Below are 21382 nucleotides of genomic sequence, written 5' to 3'. Positions count from 1 at the left end.
AATTTTTTTAAAATTATCGAGTTAATTATTCTTTTGGTATCTTTATAGAAATTATATCTCTTGAATGATTAGAATTTGAGATATTGTGAATTACATTGTTGATTGAATTTAATACCATGAAAAAATAATTGTATATCTATCTATTTAGTATTTTTTTTTTTTTTTGCTTATTATTTGACTTTTTGGTCGATTAGATGTTTGCTCTATTCTTGTGTTTTTCTTGAAAAGTTTTGAGCTAAAAGGATATTGAGTTTAAAATATGTTGATTATCCTTTGGATGAAGTTGATTAGAGTTTTATTAAATGCCTTTTGAGCATAAAGTTATGCATTTCTATGGTTTACATTGTTGAATGAAAATCATTTTGAGTATTTTTTTTGTCCTACGTTGAAAAGAATTGATTATTAAGCATGTTGTTTTGAAGATGTGTTAAATTCTTTTCCATATTGAAAGTAGTTATTGAATCTTAAAATTGGATAGGTCAATACCATGCTTATATTTATTTACTAATATAACTTTGCTATTATTTGATATTACGATATGTTTTTCAACAATTTATGTTTATTTTCAAATATTTGATTTTTTTTTTGGTATTTCAATTACTTGAATTTTACTTGAATGATTTTCTCCTCGGTAATTGATTCTTTTCTTATTAGAAGGAGAGTGCTTAATTTTAACGAGAGTTATATACTTTCATATATGAATTTTATATATTTGATGATGTTGATTCTCCATATTCTTTTATTATTGTGTACCCCTCTTATGCATATTGTTTATCCTTTTAGGGAGAGTTATTGTCTTTGGACTAAAAATATGTTTTGAAATTTATTCGATATTTCTATCCTCAAATTGATTTATGTGATAACTGTCTTTTTGTTCATTATTAAGGGGGGATGTTCAATTGATTTCAAAATGGAGAGAAATTGATGAAACTTGTCAAAATAAAATCAGCTTGAGCGTAGTTGATTCTTTATGATGCCTCGTGAATTTATATGTTGTTTGCTATATTTTTTTTAGAAGGCATGATGATAGAAGAGAAATATGCAAAATTATGTGTTCATATTTTGTAAGAACTCTCATGTTTTTGTATTATTTTTCATAATTGTCCTATTTTAATTGATTCCAAAAAGGAGAGAGGTAATCAGAAAAATGAAAGTTTGTTATTGAAATATACATTATTCTCACGTTAATTTGTGTTTTGACTACTCCTAAGTTTTTGTTGGTTTTGTGATCGCCTGCTGGTTCTGGCCTTCTTATGTGTTCTTATTTGTGGTTGTGCTAACCTTTGTGCCTTTAACCCAGTTTGTGGACCCTCTTGTTGTGTAATAGATTATCTCTTAAAAAAAAAAGGATTATTTGTGTGTTGATTATGCATCAAGTATATATTTTATATCACACCTCTTTGGATTTCATTTTTCTTCTGTTGTTTATCATAAAAAAAAAAGGAGATTGTTACCTTTTTTACCCTTAATTTCGAATTAATTAATTAATTAATTAATTCATTAATGTTTTGATGATAACAAATCTGCTTTTATTCATTACCGCTTCGAGTGTTTTGAAGTACCTATTGTATAGAGCTCTAAATAATGATTCTAACGCAATTTGAATCACTCAAATTGGAGTTTAAACGAAAAAAATATCTTTTGATTTTTGGATTGGTTTTTAAAAAGAAAATGGATTTCAAAAAATAAATTTAATATTATTTAATATTATTATGTATTATTTGTGACTAACGGCTAATTGAGTTTAAACAACTACCATTGATTTTTTTTCCCAAAATTAAATATGGTTTTCAACAATTTTTCCTATCTATTTTAACTCTTCTTTTCCAAATCATGACAACCATGAAAACAATTTTTATTATTTTCAATCCTCCATCACCCATTAAGCCACCATTTTTACTCTCTCCAAGTTTCAATTTTCTTCTTTTCATAATCTATTTTATATTGTGAGGATTGATTTGTTGTATGCTACAATTTATTCTATTGAGAGAGTTGTAAGCGTGCTCTTTTATTTTTCCAAACTATTGTAAGGATTGCTCTTGATCCCGTAAAAAGAATCATTGTAATGACTTGATCCTCAATCATGGAAAGAATTTGATTTGTTCTTGCATCTGTAAAAGGAACGTTATAGCAGTTTGACTTAGTAGAAAGAGTCAAGTTTGTAGTGACATATCCAAAAGTAACTTGGGAAATAGATGTAGACCGATTGTATCGAACCACTATAAAATTCTCGATGTCAATTTCTCTATCATTCTACTATTTAATTTTGCAATTAATTTATTATTATATTTTATTGCATGAAATTAATTGTAATATTTATTCTTTAAATTAATTGCTTAATGTTTATTTAACTTGGTTAAGTTGAAATTTGAATTGATCTTTACATATCTCATATCAATCTTTTTATTAAAAATAAATTGGATGCAAGTGTTTGATTTAATTATGTGACTCTTTATTGTTGAATTAATTTTCATGAATTTATTGTTTAAATTACTTGTTAGCAAAAAAATTGTTAATTTGTTGAAATTAACCTTATTCACACCCTCTAGGGTTACCATACCAATCCTACAACATTTGTATAAGTTTGAAGTTTCAATATTTATAATTTGTGGGTCCAGTTTCAATAATTATTGTAAACTCGAGGATCCAGTTTTAACATTTGTAGAAGTTTAAGAACTCAATTTTCACAATAGAGTTTAAGAGTATAATTACAACTACAACCATATTTCAAAGGTGGCTTTTGCAATTTGCCCAAAATATTATAAAGAAACAAATAAATATTATCAAACCAAACATGTTATAATTTTCTAATCATATTCTTTAAATTCATTCCCTCTCAATACACTAATTTGAATAAAAATCTAATCCTTTTCATGAGTTCTCTAAAAAAAAAAGAACTCACAGGTTTAAAGAAAACACAAATCAATTTCTTTTGAAAAAGGTCAAAAAAGCCTAACTAATCACTTCAATGTAAGTTGAGAGATTTTTATAATTTGGCCACCAAATTATTTATGTGCTGTTTAGTTTGTGGGAAAAAAAAAATAAAAAAAGGATCAAAATGGACCTTTATAAGTTAAAGAAATAGAAACCCAACTTATGATTTGCTCTTCATCATCCCTAAATTTTTCTATTTGAAAAGCATGCCTATAAAAATTGGTTTCTGTTTCACTTTTTGAGGTAGGTGGTAATCTTTGGATGAACAAAATGCAAAAAAACTTCCACCGTAGTTCAGATGGGAGGATCCTATTTGAGGACCATACCCTAAAATTTTCTGGGCAGGCTCTGAGAGTTCAGATCAAATACGTGGGACAGAATGATTTGTTCGGTCATTTTTTGTTCTAAAAAAGTTCATCTAAAAATAATTTTTTTCTTTCAATATATATATTTTAAAAGAAAGTGTTGCATTTCATCTTGTTTTCCAAATGTAAATATCGGGAGACACAGAATGAGAATACCTTATTTCGTTTGCCTCGTCAATGGCGCATTTGATTCAGCCATCCACCTTCAGTTTTCGGTCAATGCTTGAAAACGTTTGATAGAATGCCTTGAAATACTTATAAGCTGTGTCTACATCTTCTTTGCCACAAATTTCTCTTATGCTGCCAATATGCAGAAAGAATGATCATGATTTCATTTTCACATTATATCAAATTAACTTATTTCTTTTCCAAAAAAAAAGAAGAAGAAGAAGAAGAATTAGCCTACATTTATTATTATAGTGAAAAAGTGAGCTTCAAAACAAGAATTAGTACTTGTTACACAAACAGACATCTAAAATGATCCATAACAACAGTCTGCCATATGTTAACATTCTACGGTTTTAGGCAGCACATAATAAAATTATTACAAACACTGAAAAATAATTTAGGTTCCATTTTGTTATAGTTTCTCATTTTATTCCATGTTCAATTTTGTGTTTAGTAAGTTCAATTTTTTTTTTAAATGTCTTAAGAATTTTCAATTTGGCAAGTAATAAATTCTAGACCTATTCAATCGTTTAAAAGTTCGTAACCTAATATATACACAATTCAATTTTACGTTCGATGAACTTGTTAATATAAAAATGTTGAATATGCTAGGAGCCTATTAGACACAAAATTGAATGTTTAATAAACTTTTTGATACTTTTAAAGTTCAACCAAATTGATTTAAAAAGAACAAAAACAAAATTGAATCTTCATAGACTTATAGATACTTTTTCAATTTTAGGAGCCTAATCGACATAATCGTGAACTAAACTCATGATTTAACTTCAATTTTATATTACTTCTTCAAATCAATAGGCATCTTAGACAAATTTCCAAAAACGAAAGGTTTATAAAAACTTCTCTTTCTTTTTAAAATTTGAACATGATTTTGAAAATAATCGGTAAAAATATGATGGCCAAGTCTACTAACTTGAATATTCAAGAAGCAGGATAGATGATTTTGAAAATAATCTGAAAAAATATAATGGTCAAGTCTACTAACTTGAATTTTCAAGCAGCAAGATAGGTTTCCATTTTCAAGGGCGACAATATGATGGTTGTTTTCTTTTCTGTGCATAGTAAAGAGGGGGAGTCAAGTGTATACCTGTGCATGGAAAGTTGAGGGATACCACAATCCACTGTACGGATGCCTACTCCAGAAGCGAGTATTGGACCAATCGTAGATCCACAACCCATATCATTCCTCACTACAAAATCCTACCAACATCCACGGCAGCGTTCGTGAATATTCCAATTTAACAACTGAATTAAGACGATTGCCAATTAAACAACCAATGCCATTTTTAGAAGGAATCAATCAAAGTTATAACTTATAACCTACCTATGTAATACTCAGAAAAGAGCCATATCTATTTTCAATATTAATTATTGGCCACAAGGGTAGCATGAAAATCAGCCTGGTTTAGAGAATTTTCACGATAGAACCCCATACGCATAAGAACTAAAATAATAGAAAGTTAAAATACCATTTCAGTCCTTGTTTCAAAAACTATTTTGAGTGATCTTTAATTTTTTTTCAAAAGGTAAGTTACACCACACACTCTAAATTTAAAATTTATTGAAAGTACTAGAACTAAATTTGGACCATTGAAAGCTAAAATAAAATGAAACCAAAAAGACTAAAGCAATATTTTCACCATAATAAAATCTATCATATTGAACAATGGGTAACAGTATTAGGAGCTTAAAAGTACGCTTTCAAGGCAGCCACATACCTGCGTTGGTAGGTTATGAATTCGGCCTACTTCTCTGAAAAGAAACGCCGTGACTCCGCTTGTAGCATAGCGCTGGTTGGCATTGTGCTTTATGACAAGTCCTTTTTGCATTTCTGGCCGATGGTGTTCTTCATGCTTATCAGTGAAATTTGGATGAACTCCGTGGGCCATGTCTGCAGATACTATTTTTAAAAAAATAATTACGTAAGCAATCAGACGTGTTCAGACATTCGACGAAAACATCGTAAATTTACCGATGCTTTGTTCAAATTAATTTTGTTGTAAACCAAACAACCATAAGCACTTTTGTTAAAAATATAGGAATGGTTTTTTTAAGTGAGAGGTCTTTTTGAACATTCCAAATAAATCTATAATTTTTCACAATTGCTACTTTAATATCAATGGCTCAACAAACATTTCAATGCCCCAACAAGAATACTGATGGTCCGGCTCTCAAGGATAAGCGGATAACTAAAGCTTTTGTCAGGAAAAGGTGGCAGAAATTAATTATTTGGTAGGAAAGAGATGAAAATTAAATAACAAGACTCCAAGGTGTTGAGAATCAACACAAAGGTTCATGGAGAATTTCATTGGCATCAAAAGCATTCACAACTAAATCATACCAAATGTCTCAATAAATGGCTAAGAGGTCAAACAATCAATGATGGCCACCTACCTAGAAATTAATTTCCTACGAGTTTCCTCGACACCTAAATCTTGTAGAGTCAGGAGGATTGTCCCGTGAGATTAGTCGAGGTGTGCGTAAGCTAGCCCAGACACTCATGGATATAAAAATAAATAAATAAAAATAAATCGTACCAAATCCAAATTTCATGTTCACATACTACTTGAGTATTTCAAATTTTATATATCACAGTAAATTAATTTAGGATTACTACTTGATTATTTCAATTACTCTTGAGATGAAAAGGCTTCTGAGTTATCTTTTACTTTTCCTACCATCAGTTAGATCACACGTTTCATATATATATATATATATGTAGCAACTGATCCTTCAAGGAAAAAAGATCGTTCTTTACTTTGAATTGGAACGTACCAAGAAATGATTGCCTAAAAGCACGCTCAAAAGCACCTTCACCAACATATCCTTGAGTTAAGTCACTGGCTATGCGCCTCATGGCCTGAAACATGGTGGGTGCACCAGCTCCCTGAATTGAACCTGAACCCACCTAAATTAGGAAGAGTTAATGATATATAAATATAAAACAGCAGTCATGAAACGATTTCATATTAGGACTAATTAAATCAAAGAAAAAAGCAAGAGAATATTAATATGAATAGAGTTTAAACGAAAAGTATTTATTTGCAGAAAACCCCTTCATGTAGAAAATTCATCAATGACCTTCCAGATGTCATTTAAATAACTTGAGGATCTTGTTTCAGCAGACATCCCTGGAGTGAATATACCAAGCTTTCATTTGTTAAAGAAATACTAGGCCATACAGAAAAAAACAGCCCTCAAAGCAGAAAGCGAAGGGAGCCCAAAACTAACTAAAAAAGTGAACATAGCTCTGGAGGAATAGTATTAAAGCTAGTTGGGTTACTACCTTGGAATAGGATATAGGAAAAAATGAACATAGCTTTGGAGTGAATATAGTATTCGAGCTAAATGGGTTGCAACCTTGGAATAGGCCATATGGAAAATGAACATAGCTTTGGAGTGGATATAGTATTCAAGCTAGATGGGTTGCAACCTTGGAATAGGCTATATGGAAAAAAAGTGAATATAGCTTTGCAGGTTTGGGATAAGAAATGCTTCTTTGTGATGCCCTCATACAAAGGTTATGGTGTGGCTAAGTGATGTATTGTTTTTCACGCCGCCAGAGTACGGACCAATTATCATTCATCTCCTTGTCTAGATCCACTTCTACTTATTTTTCTGATGGCTGGAGGAAACAGAAATAAAATTCATATTTGGTGATCAAAGGTGCCAAAGAAACTTCATGTTTTCTTAGAGGGCAGCACTTTCTTATCATCAATAAACATGATCAAATCGAAAGAAAATTATGTAGCCGAGAGACCAAAATATGCAAAGATCTCTGACCAATCTATTAGAAGCATAACTTCCAGTCTACATATCATTCACAAACTACACAATAAAAATCTTACCTCTTCATTATCAAATAAAGCAACCATTCGAACTGCCTGTTCATTTTTTAGGTTACTAGGAGATTCACAAGAATCAATAAGAGCTCTTAATGCACAATAGCTTGACGCGAGGTTATCTAATCTTCCTGAGAGAATAAACTCCTCATTTCCACCTCCAAGACAGCTAGGTTGGGTATCACACACGTTTAACTCAAAGCTCACTATGTCATCAGCTGAACAACAGAGCTCTTCTGATATGACCTGGCAATCAAGTAAACCACTGACTCATAAATAATTTTTAGTTTGGCTACAACTTCACAACAATGCAACTTAATTAACACAATGCATTCCAATTCCCAACAAACCCGTAAATTATTACTCAAAACATTTTAGTTCAACAATAAAGTTTGTATGTGCAAATCTTTTCAAGAAATTTGAAATTTGGAAAAGGAAAAAAAAAAAAAAAAGATAAAAAAATTAGGAAAAATTACCTTTTTAGTACCAAAGCTTTGAAGAATAGATGTGTTTAGTCCTCAAGTTTTTAAGAATAGGTGTGTTTGGTCCTTAAGTTTTCAAAATGTACCTTCTTAGTCCTCAAGTTTTTAAGAATAGGTTCAAAAGGTCCTTCAAAATTCAAATAATTTATTATTATTATGTAAAATAACTATATGACATTTTAAATTATAAAAATAACTTCTAAAAATTATCCACTCTCTAAAAATATTTTAATAATTTTCAATGTCATATAATTATTTAATTAATTAAAAAAAATGATCTTTTAAACCTATCCTTAAAAACTTAGAAACTAAAAAAGTACATCTTGAAAACTCAATGATCAAATGCACCCATTCTTAAAAACTCAAGAACTAAATAGGTACATTTTTAAAACTCAGGGACCAATATACATATTCTTCTCAACTTGAGACTAAAAAGGTAATTTTCCCTACAAATTATTTGAACTACCAACATAAAAAAGTTCTGAAAGTTATCTAAAAACCTTCCCATGCATGTTTAAGGGGCTTTATTTTTCCACGCCTTACCACTCAGCCAAAGTGACTCATTGGTTTAAGAGACTTTTAAAAGTATGTTTTCATTATTTTATTTCACAATAGAAAGTTTTAGTGCTTATGTCCAAAGGACGCGAACTTGATTCAAACCACTGAATGCAGCATGAATGTCTCTCCTTCTTTCTTTAGATTCTTTATCACGGCATATCGATAGTTTGAATACTACAAGTTCAGAGGCCATCCTAATTCAGTCCCTCATTAGGAAACTGCTTAGTGATCTAATTTGCTTCAATTCTGCGTGCAGTATGATGTTTTTTCTTTTTTTTTTCTTTTTTTTTTTAAATAATAAACCAATACTAATAGTTGTTAAAGGAATAAAAACAATACCTGTTTCAGAAGGGGATGTAGGGCATCCTTCAAAAAAGAATCATTGCTTTTATCTTTCGACTCAAGAGAATTGTCTTCGGTCTTCGTCGCCAGCAACGGAATAAGATGACTTTCTAAATTTGGCTTAAACCCATCCTGATTCACTGTGCTGAAGAAACCAAGATCACCATGACAAGAAGAAAAGGGAATAGTAAATAAACACTTGCTCTTTTCCTGATACTCATTTAGAGAGTCAACATTTTCTTTTCTTGACACCATTTAGAAAGTCGATATTATTCTTTTGGTTCCAAAAGTTAACAACCCAAAACGTTTGGAATATGTTAAAAACACCAAAACATTTAGAATATGTAAACATATCATGTATAATATAGCAATAATAATAATAATTATCAACAACATGTTTAATAGGGACAAACAAAACTATATAATATGTTAGAAACCTAAAATCCAAAAGATTCTGTGAGCGCCATATAGGCAAAAAATTTGTAAATTATCCTCCAAAAAGTTTACATAAATGGATTGTAATATATGAAACCCCACAAACAGAGCGACCAATAGGATATAATCAATGATGACTTTTGGTTATCAAAAGCTGGCAGGCCACAAAATGATGTCCCTTTTTAGAAAAGGGCACCATAGAGCTACACCATCTCCCTCCTTTATGATAGGATAGGATTATGTTTTAGCTCCCAATTGGTGCATGCTTAGTCCTTTTTTAATAAGTTCCGCACAACAGACCTTTCAAATAATATCAATGAACTTGTTTATTTCTTTAAAATTCCAAAAAAAAAAAAAAAAAATTGAGAAGCAGGTCAACCATGAATGAAATGGAAAATTGAAAAGATAACAATGAGGTACAAACCGGTCAAGATGAATTGCCAAGGTCGGAATTCGCAATAGAGGCCTTCTTACTTTGACAAGTTTGTGCAAAAATGAACCATCACCGCCTCTCACTATAACTCTTCCAGCAACACTCAAATCTCTATCAAACCAAGTATGCCACAAACCACCCCCATATGTCTGCACATTGACCATTAAACAATTACACTTGTTTGACGAAGACTTGGGCTTTAATTTTAGGCATGGGCTATCTGTGTGGGCAGCAATAACATGAAATCCATTACCAGGGACATACCTGTCAAACAGAGAGTTTTGTCAATCAAACTAAAACAGCAAAAAATCGTAGGAGACGAAAAATTCAAACATCAAAGGTGAAAAAAATCGTCAAAAGGGAATAAAACTCAGGAGTTAAGACAGCTTTCTTGGTTAACTACACAGCTTTCTTCTGTAGTTTCATAAGCCAAGAAATTTAAAATACAAATAACCGGAATCATTTGCAGATCTGAAAACTAGAAGAAATTATCTTGAACTCACTTTTCTCCAATGGAAAAGGCAACCAAACAAGACATATTTCGTGTAAAGAAATAGCATCCACCGGGCTTTAAGTCCCACTCTTCATCCTCGTTTAGCAAATGAAAACCAGCAGCAACTAATTGCCGTTTCGCTTCAGCTGGGGTAAAGTGGGGGAAGAAAAGAAAAAATAATGAGGTATCAGTATCACAAATTCTATCACCAGAATGTCCGAATCAAAAGTACGTAAAAATTCGCCATCAAGAATTCCAAAAATCGATCTCCAAGGTGAGAAGTGAATAACAATAAACGAAAGCGTCAATCCAAAACAATTTAACAATAAATTATATCCAAATCACTCTACAGAATAAAAAGCTAGCAGCTGCAGCGCTAATTAGGGTTCATAGCCAGTAATTACGCAGGGAACTCCTATCCGAATCGAAGCACCAAAAAAAGCATAGCGATAAAGCATGATACACAAACAATAGAATATGCAATACCTGTCGCATGAAACTGCGTCCAGGATTCGTTGAGATAGTCGAGAAGGTCTCCAACAATGCTCGAACTCGATGCAACCTCCGAAGAAGAATTCTAAATTATATACAACCGGACAAGAAACCAGCAACACAGTCAAATATATGAACACATTATATGATTTGCATTCAAAATGAAAAAGAAAAACGGAGATGAACCTGAGGAGTGGAATCGGAGACGGAGCAGAGAGGGCGAGGAGTGAAGAATCTACGGGGAGAAGTGCGAGAGAAGTGAGGGAATCTTGAGAAGATCGAAGGCGATTTGAAAGGAGGAGGAGTGAAGTGGAGGAGCTGCAGTTGCAGGCGAGATATTGCCGCCATTTCTCCGTTAAGTCTTCACCGGTATACGATGGATTGTTAATACAGAGATATTTGAATTTGGTAAATTACTACTCGGCCCCATTACTTTAGATATTTCAAAATTCTCCCCCTGACAATTGGGCAATTTCGATTTTTCTTTTTGGACAAATTGCAAAAAATATACTGATAGTTACAATTACACTTTCAAACTTTTGATCGTAAAAATTGAACTTCTAAATTTTTAACAATTAAAATTGGATCCTCAAACTTACAATAATTGTAAAAATTGAACCCACAAATGATAAAATTTGAGCACTTAAACTTATATAAATGTTACTATTTATACAATTATGTAAGTTTGAAAGTTTAATTTTGACACAATTTCAATATTTATATAATTTTGAGGATTCAATTTTTAAAATTGGAAGTTTAAGTGTATAATTACAACTAACACCATACTTCAAGGGTGATTTTTACAATTTGTGCTTTCTTGGCCTCGTTTTCTTTTTAATTGAACCGCTTTTCTTTCTTGTTGAATGTTGGTGGAAAAACTTCAAAGTTGATAGTGCAAATTTGTAGAATGTGGATCAATCATAATTTGTGATATTCAAGATTTAAACTACTTTATAAAAGAGACTTATTATGCTTTTTTTAATTTTTTTTTGCAAAGGTAGTGTATTGCTCAAAAGAAAGAGCGACCTCATAGCGTGAGGTCAAGGCATAACCAAAACACAAAAACATCAAACAACATTGCAACCAAACAACCAAACCCCAAAAGGAAACAACACCACACACCTTAAGGAAAAAGGTTCCAAGGAGAACAATCCATATGGGAATCCACAGTCGAAGCTTCCAACCACGTAGAACAACAACTAAGCATCTCAAACCTAATGTCAAGACTAATCACCTGAGGAGGATGCAAAGAAGCACCATGGACATGCCTATTCGTTCACGCCAAATGTGATAAGTAACAACGCACCAAACAACTCTTTAAACCTTATGCTTTAACCGATTTCCTCTGCCAAATTGGCAAATCCAAGCAAGCTCAGTATCCCAAAATGAAATTCGATTGGTACACTGACCCCATGAAAGCAAGTCCTTCCATGAAGCCTTATTAAACTAACATTCAAAGAATAAATGATCCCTAGACTCCACATCATCCGTACATAGAACACAATCACTAGGGATATCAGGACACCATCTTCTAACACGATCACAAGTTTTCAACTGATTCTAAATGGCAAGCCAAACAATAAATGTGTGCCTAGGAATATTACCCCCAAACCAAAGAACGTTACCCAAGCCACCACAAGCTGCTTAGGACGTAAAACTGCCCAAGCACTAGCAACCGAAAACACATTAGAACTACAAGGGAGCCAGAGAACACCATCCTCCCGTCCAACCTTTGCATTAACCAAATGAACTTGCTTAGAGAGGTCAACCAGATCCCTAGAGGTGGAAGGCTAGTTCCAAGTCCCATCAAGACGAAGAAAATCACACACCTTAGCATGAAAGGAGCTATCAGCATCCAAAATAACAACAGGACTAAATTGTTGGGAAATTGGGCCCCCATCTAATCAAGGGTCATACCAAACTGAACGGAGACGTCCATTTCCAATAGAGAACCGAACCAACGGCCTCATGCTATCCCGAACACGAAGAATAACCTTCCAACACCAAGACAAAGACGAAGACGACCTAACCGACCAATATGCATTATATGTATTTAATAGTGAGTTGTTTATATTAACTGTATCAATTAAATTATTTGCAGGAAATGATGTTTTAGAGCATATTTGGGTTAGCATTTCAAGTGCCCAAAATCTACTTTGTAAGCACTTACAAAGTCTCTCCTCAAGAAAACTTAAAAAGGTCATTTCAAACATTGAAGGTTTAAATCTTCAATCTTCATTCTTCACATTTATTGTATTAAAAAAGCCACCGTAGGCCACCTATTTTATTTAGTAAACTAAGGTAAAATAGTTCTCCCCGCTAGATTATTAAACAAGAACTATGAAAAAAATTGTTTTAATGTTATAAACATTATTACGAATTAGTCAAATTATATATATCCTCGATCGAGACATCACAATTTTATTTGTATTGATGATAGTTAAAAATTTGAAAGTATTTTCACAGTTTGACACCAATCTGAATACAGTTCATTAAAGTATATATATTCGACCAAAAAGCAAGGCTTTCGGATTTCCCCCTAGCTTCCATAGGTATCAACTAATATGATGCATACAACGAAATGGAAGATTCATTCTCAATTCATTTATTTTGTCATAACTTACTTTGACAATAGTAACTCAACCCTACACAAACGAAGCATACAAGACTAAAGACACTGAACTTGTTGGGCAAGGAATAAATAACTTGTTCATACAAATTTTGGAAGTTGACCATTCACAGGTTCCTAGCATTGATGATCTTGGTGCCAACAAGGACCACTGAAATTATTCTTTTGTGTGTCATTGAACGAAAACACTGACTGAATTAAAAAGTGAACAAACAGAAGTCTACCTTAGAAACTGCAAATTTCCAGAAAAATGGCTCGAATACTCAATTGACTGATCCTCGAAACCTTAACTCTAAGAGCCACAACTTCAGTAAGAATATTGCACAGGACTAATAAAATCCTCTAGAGGTTCTTTGGCAGCCCGGTTTTGGGGTCAAGTAGAGCTTCGCTCTCGGGAAGCACAACTGGTCCTTTTCCCGGTCTGGTACAGATGAAGTAACTGACATCTCCCTTGTATTTCTGGAATGAACTGCTAAATTCTGGAGGTTGTGGCAGTGATTCAATATCTTCTACACTGTTAATCCCAGCATCTTGGAGAATTGACTTGTCGCCAAGAACATAACTGACGGGAGAAAGAATCGTAAGGGGACAAATTTTAACTTCAGATCACTTGTGTGATTAACATACTAAAATATGAGTCTCCCAGAAAAAAAGAAAAGAAGGAAGGTTCTTCATAGTTGAATGCACAAGATTGAAATTAATGCAGTTCTGGAAACCATATTGATTCTCAAAAAATCCAGTTACCTGTTTAAGTCTGTTTCTGGGTTTGGAGGGAATTGGAAAAGCAACCTTTGAAGCAAAGATACAGCAGTTTTTCTATTTCTTGCAATCAGAACTGAATTCGGCCCTGCATCGAAAGTATATGCCACCTGGAGGTTTGATTGAAATCAGAAAAAAATCATTAGCAGCAATTCGCGGAGGTAAGCCACAAGGTAATCTTCCTCTTGTTTTTGTTGTTATGCTCTCATTTTTTTTTTGGGCTTCTTTCTTTTCATATGGCTCTTTCATTCATCTTAGTTTGGTTTAAACTTCTGAATTGGAAACTAATAAAAATTTTCAAGAACTTACATCCTCAAAATTATCATGGAGAACATAAAGAAAAAATCATTTTTTTAAAAAAATGGGGAAAAATCAGACCTGAGGTTCTCCTTCAGAACGGTTCCATTTCTCGACAATACTGATTATCCTGAAACATGGTTTCTTTGTCAGAATGAAACAAAGATTAAAAAAAAAAAAAGAAAAAAAAATCGAAAATGGTGAGGGAAAGTCATACGAATATTCAGAGATGGATCGGTAACTTGAAAAAGAAAAAAGAAAAAAAAATTAAGCTTGCCTGTGGGAAGTATCATTCATGTAAAATATCGGGGGAGACGTATCAAGACAGACTGCATGAAATTGGTTGCTGTCGTTGCATGTAAGTTGTGCAAAAGATGCAAAATCACGATTTTTAATAGCTTCTTCCATAGCTAACACACGTTTTGGTACAATTTCCTGTAACAAGAACACAGATCTACACGTGAATATAAATGTATTTTGAATATAGAGCACAAAGATTTTTTTACCGAAAAAATGGTTAAAAACCGAGAGAAAACAAATCGTAAAATCCAGTTTATACATAATAGCAGATATTAAAAGACATTACTTAGAATGAAAAGAACCGATGAAATTTCAAGGTATGTTAAACATCATATAAACATTAAATCTAATAGGAACCAATGCGACTGAGAATACCTTAGCTCTATGTTGTAAAAGCAAACTTGTTTCTACAGTTTCCCGCATTCCTGAAGTACTACTTGTTTCCTTTTGTCGCGAACTTACCTTTTAAAATAAGATAGAAAATTACATAATAAATTCCTGAAGAACCATACTCAGTACATAGTCAAATGACAAACGGAAAAGAAGAAAAATATATTTGCCCACTATTGGATATTATAGTTCATTTCATAAGTCTACCCATGTTTGTAAGTTGCAGTCGTTACTTTTATTTTTGTCACTTCTAAAGAATAGACAATAGCAAGACATATGATGATATGGGCCCTAAGGCATCTTAAACCGTGGACTTCAAAGCCATAACTCCAAGAGAAACTCCACACGCGTGCACACAAATACATAAATATATAAATAAATCTTTTTTGGATTTGAGAAGGCCCTCACTTCTCCAGCCTTTTTTTTTTTTTTAACAAATCATTCCATTGTGTTACCAAAGCCAATTGGAGAACAATTTCTACTCCCTCTTTTTTATTTTATTTTATTTATTATTATTATTTTTTTTTTACAAAAAAACAAATGATGCTTATTACTTGTCAAAAAAAAATTGAACATAAAAAAGTGAGAGAAGCTACATACCACCGCAATGATAATTACAAGCTCATCCCAGTGCTTCTCATCCGCAAGTTGAATTGCAAGACTATCACTTCCATCCTTTTCCTTAACGAGGGTACAAGACAAAAAAGAAAAATATAAGCACTATTCTCGGTAATGTATATGAGAAAGCAGAATTATATGCGTAAAAGAAACAGTTAATTTCCTGAAATCGCAGATTTAAATGTATGAAGAAACAGTTAAACTTACTTTTCCCATGCTCCATTTCACAAATCCACCGTATAAACTACGACATGCACTTCCCGAACCTTGCCTAAATGATTTACATAGTCCTGATTACTTAGTAATATATGAATCAATGCCACTAAAGAGCAGAAATTTGAATGAAATAATCAGATAACAAAAGAAGGAAAAGAAAAAAAACATTATGACATTGGAAGTCTGTATTATGATTAAAAGCCGCTCATCTTTTTAAATGTACAAGGTACACATCAAATTGTGCTTATTAAAAAAAGAAAGAGGAAACTACCAACATCTTTCTCAAACCGAGGCACTTCCTTCCAGTGAGCTTATTCCAAAAGATTTAAGTAAAGTTGTATGGATGGCAAAATAAAATACCAGAGAAGATAGAAGTCAGCTGAACTCTATTCTTGGGCGATGAATATTTGTAATGAGGGCCAGGCATCAAGCAAAGGAACCCTACATCTGATTTCTCCCCTTAATAGTACATTCTCGATAGTGTTCACTTTTTATGAGCAGTTTATGGGCTATGATTTTCAATGTGTCACACTCTCACATGTCTTTTCCTCGTATATGACCTGACTTTCTTGCTCATCACTCTTCTGGCCAACCCTTTCAAAGACAAGAGACAAGTTATCTGGACAATTCTGATTTTGCTAATTTGGATGGAGAGCAACAGAAGAATCCTCCAAAATGGAGAGAAGAACTTTCAGTTTTCTCGGGATGTATCTAGTTGCAGTCCCTGATCGGAAAAGTTCCCAAATTAATCCCTTTCCATGAATTTGACTAACTGGAGTCTTTTCTTTATCTCTTTACTTCTTCGGGGGGTCCCTAACACTTCCTTTGATGTACATTTCCTCTTTTCCTTTAATGCAATTTGAAAGGTTGTTTCCCATGGAGAAAACAGATCGTGGAGGCCCAAGAGGAGTATGATATGAACTCTATTCCATGTATAAGAGGCCCAAGAGGAGTGTATGATATGAACTCTATTCCATGTATACATAATCACAAATACTAACAATGATCTATGATATTTAAAATAATGTATGTAGCAAAATGCTTTTTTTTCAAACAGAGAGAAAAAATTGACATTAGATAGCATAACAATATACGTATGAACTTAAACAAGCAGAAGTAACATGGGAATGCAAGGTCAAAACTGTATGCAAGCAGAAGTTTTTCTTTAATATTCGTGAGTGTCCGGGTCAGCTTACGTGCATCTTGACTAATCTCACGAGACAACCCATCTGACCTTACGGTGTCAAGAAAATGCATAGAATATTAAATTCTAAGTAGGTGGTCACCATAGATTAAATCCATGACCTATTAGCTCTTTATCAAGCAGAAGCAAACATGGAAATGCAAGATCAAAACGTCAAATCGGAAATTACCTCAATTTTAGTTAGAAAACAGTTTCATTCAATCAATTAAATTTGGGGTGCAAAAACAAACAACACTAAAACCAACCATAGTATTGTATTTGAGAGAAGGGATCAAGGACAAGAAACTTTTCCTTAAATAAAGAAGACCAAAAAAAAGGGATACCTTGCAATAGCAGATAACTGGCTATGATCTTCCTTGACGTTCATTAAATTTGCCAAAGCAAAGACTGTAGATACAAACATAAAAAAAATTATATATAATGGTGATTATTTTTAAAGATGTATATAAGCAAATAAACTCATTCTCAGAACCATATATCGAGATAAACAATAGGTCCCTTTTGAAAACATTTCTAAGATTTCCCCACTCTTTGCATATATGGACACAAGTGGAAAAAGACATTTTTCCACTCGTGTCCTTAATTTATTTTATTTCAATTTTTTAAAAAATAGCATGCCTTTATATTCCTTACCTTACCTCTCCCTTGGGTCTCCAATTCCTTTGTATTTTTCACATATCAGTGAAAAGTGGAATTCGTATTTAAAATAATAATAATAATAATAATTACTCAGTACTCCATATATTTTTTTTAATTAAAAAAAAATCTGAACTATGTGCGCAAAACCTTAAGCCCTAAAACCAATCAACAAGAGAAAAATCTTAAATTAAGAGTGAAGTCAGGTTTTACCAAGACAAGCAAAACCAGCAGCAGAGGAAGCCAAGCCAGCAGCAGTTGGGAAATTATTGTATGAATCGATATATACATGCAACTTCTCCCAGTCTTTTTTTGTTATCTTAATCCCCTTTTCTTTATCCTCAACATCATTAGCTCGACTGCGGATTTCCCTCAAACAAGTTTGGTACCTGGCTCCAGAAAGGGATATCTCCTACACTAACCAGAAAAACAGAACCATCATGGACCAGGATAAGACCAAAAGAAACAAAGAAATGGTGAAAGTTTATTTCATCACATTTTCTACAATTTGATAGAAAATGCCAATATATGTGTGTACTACTAATACGTTAACATGCATATACCACAGCCACGGGTAACGTAAAATATTCACTTAAAAAGTTATCCCACTTTATATTTGCACAAAACCTCAGCCACCTAATTCTTGATCCAAGAAAATTCCTTAAAATATTGAAAACAAAGATAAAAAGTGTGCTTACAAAGATTTAAAATCCAAAACATCACACATGAAGATATGCTTTGATATCTTAAAAAATAAAAATAAACAAATAAATAAAAGATATTCTTTGTTTTTAAAACTCAGTGTTAAAAGTATTTGGTTTTCTAAAAACTTTCAGGTATTTAAATAATAAAAGCTTTCAATGAGGAAAATTTTGTATGGGCCAGGAGTTATATCGATGGATTCCAGTAAGCAAATATCAAAGAGAGTCTACAATTGCTTTCTTCCAAGAGAATGCACACACGTCTCAAGAACTTCAGGTGGAAGGAATGAAAAAAAGGCCCTACCAATTTCCCCCATAAGTCATAACATCCTTCAGTTTCTATCAAGTCGGACCTCCCACAAGAAGGCCCTTCACATTGAATTTAGTTTTCTTCTTTGACCGAATGTCAAGATAAGTTACCAGTAGAGTTGGGAAGAACATCCAAAATAAACAAGAGAGGGAGAGAGAGATTATGTCATGTTTCCAAGCAAAAGAGCAATTCACAACAAGTGATCTCGTGTCTCCTCATAGATTGGATGTAGTAATATTTGATCTTCTGGTTTGGGCCCTATCAATGGACGTTGGTATGGCCAACAACAAGTAGCACACAGGAAAACCTTTACCTTCTTCAGAAGTGACCTCCTCAAATGGACTTACATAAATCAAGCTAGATTTGAGCCGCTCCCCTTCATTTAAATGTCTCAAAAGGAATTCTGAAGGAAAGTCACTAGACCTGCAAAAGAAAATTAATCTCCTAGAGTCGTTGACATCTTTTTATTCCATTTTTTCATTTTTTTTAAATATTCATGAGTGTCGTGATCCTATAACATTTGGATGTCAAGGAAACTCTTAGGATATTAAATCCTAAGTAGGTGATTACTATGGATTGAACCGTTCCCTCAAAGTTCTTTACGTCGTTATTAATCACTAGGCCAACCCATGATTGTTATGTCGTTGCCATGTTTGACCTCTAAAATTATACTTTCCACATAAGAAGACACCATTTAAAAAGCCTTCTCGTCATTAAGGTTTCTTCCAGACTTGAGATTTCATAAATGCAAAGCGTCATTCCAAAACGTCCACTGCAGTACTACTCACGCTATCAAAAAGAGCAAAAGTAGCGGAAAGAGGTAAACATGAAGTAGCTCTATTGCTCAACAACAAAGAAGAGACCTCCTCCAGAAAATTCCTACAGCTAGAAACGGACTTTCAAGCGCTTTTGTAACTGGAACCACCACAGTCAGCCGAGCACGAACTCCATGCGCTTAAGTCAACATTGAATCCTTTTCAAGATAAATTTCCACAACCATTTCTGGATTTAGTGTTAGCAAACGCATACCATCAAGCATCAACGTTCATTATATTTTATCTTTTTTTAAAAAAAGAAAAAAAAAAAGAAAAAGAAAAAGAAAAAGTCACCTTGAGTTATGAACCAAAGAGGGCCTAATTCTTCCAAAATTTTCACTGCATTCCCACAGATATCCAAAACAGAGAAGACTCCGACATCAATTTCACCAAAATCATTTCCAACAGTCTAAATCAAGTAAATTCCACAACTCACAAATCACCGTTGACCAAAGTTCCAACAATAAAGAACGCACCAAATTTCACGACAATCAAAACCCACCAAAATCACACGCAATTTCACCAAATGAGCAAAAGAGAAAGAGAGATTCAAAGAAACCTAACCTTGCGATTAAGCCACATCCGATCCTTTTCGAAGTCAGGACTGACAGCGACAGTGGTGATGGTGCAGAGATGACTGGGATCAAGCGTAACACTGATGCTATCATTGACAGGCAAAATTAAGGCCTCATCCCTCTTCCCCCAATACTTAATCACCGCAATGTTCGTCGGCGTTTGTGCAGTGGTCAACAACACCCATTTATCACCCGCCAATTCTCTAGAAATCGCCATGGAAGCAAGGTCGCCGATCAAAGAGGACGAAGAATTGAAAGAATTTCGAGGGAAAAAGAACAGGGAGGAAGAAAATGCGGGAAATGAATCTAGAGAGAGAAAGAGAAGCGAGATCTGTGGGGGTGAAATGGGAGTGAAGTTGGGTCTTATTCTTATAGGTTGAACGTGGAGATGAAGAAGGCGGGTAGGCACTGTGGCCGGAGTTCCTGAAATTGAAAATTTGCTTTTGTGGGGCCTACGCCTTCTTGCTTGGAGGTTGCACGTGATCAACCTTTACACTACTTTTTTTGATTTTTTTTTTAAATAATGTTATTTTAATATATATTAACAAAAATAGGATAGGATTAAAAGTATTGACGAAAATAAGTTTTTAAATCGTGTACCCGATATACGATTATGTTTTAATGTGCACCGGGTACACGAGTGCCTATTGATTTGGCATGTGCAATCTGCCGTCATGCAAGGTAATGGGTACACGACTTCATTCTCCATTAAACCCTCGCGGCCCTTCTTCTTCCTCATCCGAAAGTCGTTCGGTCTCTTTGCTTCCTCTACTCCGTCCACTTTTTGCTTCCATTTTCTTCGTCCAAAATCATTCAAAAACCTCATCCATTTGCTTCCGTCTTGCGCGTCCAAACGTATCATTTTGCCTCCATTTAACCGTCCGTCCAAAATCGTCCATCTCTCTTTAACTGTGGTAAATTTTTTTCTCTACGCTATTTTCTAATATATAATCTTCATATATATATCATTTCTTAATGTGTAGTTTATGAATCCATAATTTATTTGTTGGGTTGGATCTAGAAATATATGTATATGTTTGTCTATTTGTTGGGTTGATTTTGTCTTAGTTTATGAAGTTAGAAATTAGATTTTGTTTGGCTATTTTTCTGGATGATTATGTTTGTCTTGTTGAGCTATTATTTATTTATTTATTATTATTATTTTTTTATGATTCATTTGTTGGATGATTATGTATTTGTTGAGTTGAATCTAGAAATATATGTATATGTTTATAAAAATGAAGATTGGTTCATATATATATATATATATTATCTTGTTTGCATTTAGGCTGAATTAAATGTATGGTTCATGGATATATTATTTTGTTTTTATTTGGGTTGATTTAAATGTATATTAGATTTGGGCTGAT

At 33.2% G+C, this 21382-nt stretch overlaps 2 protein-coding genes across 2 annotated transcripts; both read right to left on the bottom strand.

Moving 5' to 3' along the window:
* Positions 1-3205: 3205 nt before the first annotated feature.
* Positions 3206-10977, bottom strand: LOC120080765 (Zn-dependent exopeptidases superfamily protein). Its single transcript, XM_039035390.2, has 10 exons — positions 10749-10977; positions 10557-10647; positions 10081-10216; positions 9569-9841; positions 8707-8854; positions 7334-7573; positions 6261-6393; positions 5204-5385; positions 4573-4685; positions 3206-3599 (listed from the first exon to the last, which is right to left on the bottom strand). Exons 1-10 carry the CDS (start codon positions 10908-10910, stop codon positions 3491-3493), a joined length of 1587 nt encoding a protein of 528 aa, XP_038891318.1. The 5' UTR covers positions 10911-10977; the 3' UTR covers positions 3206-3490.
* Positions 10978-13134: 2157 nt separating this feature from the next.
* On the bottom strand, positions 13135-20713 carry LOC120081588 (diphosphomevalonate decarboxylase MVD2, peroxisomal-like). The gene is made up of 10 exons (XM_039036611.2): positions 20002-20713; positions 17825-18023; positions 17299-17362; positions 15763-15826; positions 15538-15618; positions 14923-15009; positions 14525-14682; positions 14329-14377; positions 13936-14060; positions 13135-13753 (listed from the first exon to the last, which is right to left on the bottom strand). Exons 1-10 carry the CDS (start codon positions 20227-20229, stop codon positions 13534-13536), a joined length of 1275 nt encoding a protein of 424 aa, XP_038892539.1. The 5' UTR covers positions 20230-20713; the 3' UTR covers positions 13135-13533.
* Positions 20714-21382: the final 669 nt, after the last annotated feature.

This window comes from Benincasa hispida, chromosome 7 (genome assembly GCF_027475165.1).
Source record: "Benincasa hispida cultivar pf3 chromosome 7, pf3_genome.v1.1, whole genome shotgun sequence".
NCBI lineage: Eukaryota > Viridiplantae > Streptophyta > Magnoliopsida > Cucurbitales > Cucurbitaceae > Benincasa > Benincasa hispida.
This window is presented reverse-complemented; position numbering and strand designations above follow the sequence as displayed.

What these genes read in the sequence shown, in the direction of transcription:
- LOC120081588 (XM_039036611.2), bottom strand. Translation starts at nt 20,229, where the DNA reads ATGGCGATTTCTAGAGAATTGGCGGGTGATAAATGGGTGTTGTTGACC. An exon ending in TTTTACAACATAGAGCTAAG is followed by an intron (nt 14,683 to 14,922) that starts GTATTCTCAGTC and finishes TTCTTGTTACAG; the next exon opens with GAAATTGTACCAAAACGTGT. An exon ending in CCAGAAACAGACTTAAACAG is followed by an intron (nt 13,754 to 13,935) that starts GTAACTGGATTT and finishes TTCTCCCGTCAG; the next exon opens with TTATGTTCTTGGCGACAAGT.
- LOC120080765 (XM_039035390.2), bottom strand. Translation starts at nt 10,910, where the DNA reads ATGGCGGCAATATCTCGCCTGCAACTGCAGCTCCTCCACTTCACTCCT. An exon ending in TCTCCGATTCCACTCCTCAG is followed by an intron (nt 10,648 to 10,748) that starts GTTCATCTCCGT and finishes TATATAATTTAG; the next exon opens with AATTCTTCTTCGGAGGTTGC. An exon ending in TTCATAACCTACCAACGCAG is followed by an intron (nt 4,686 to 5,203) that starts GTATGTGGCTGC and finishes GGATGTTGGTAG; the next exon opens with GATTTTGTAGTGAGGAATGA.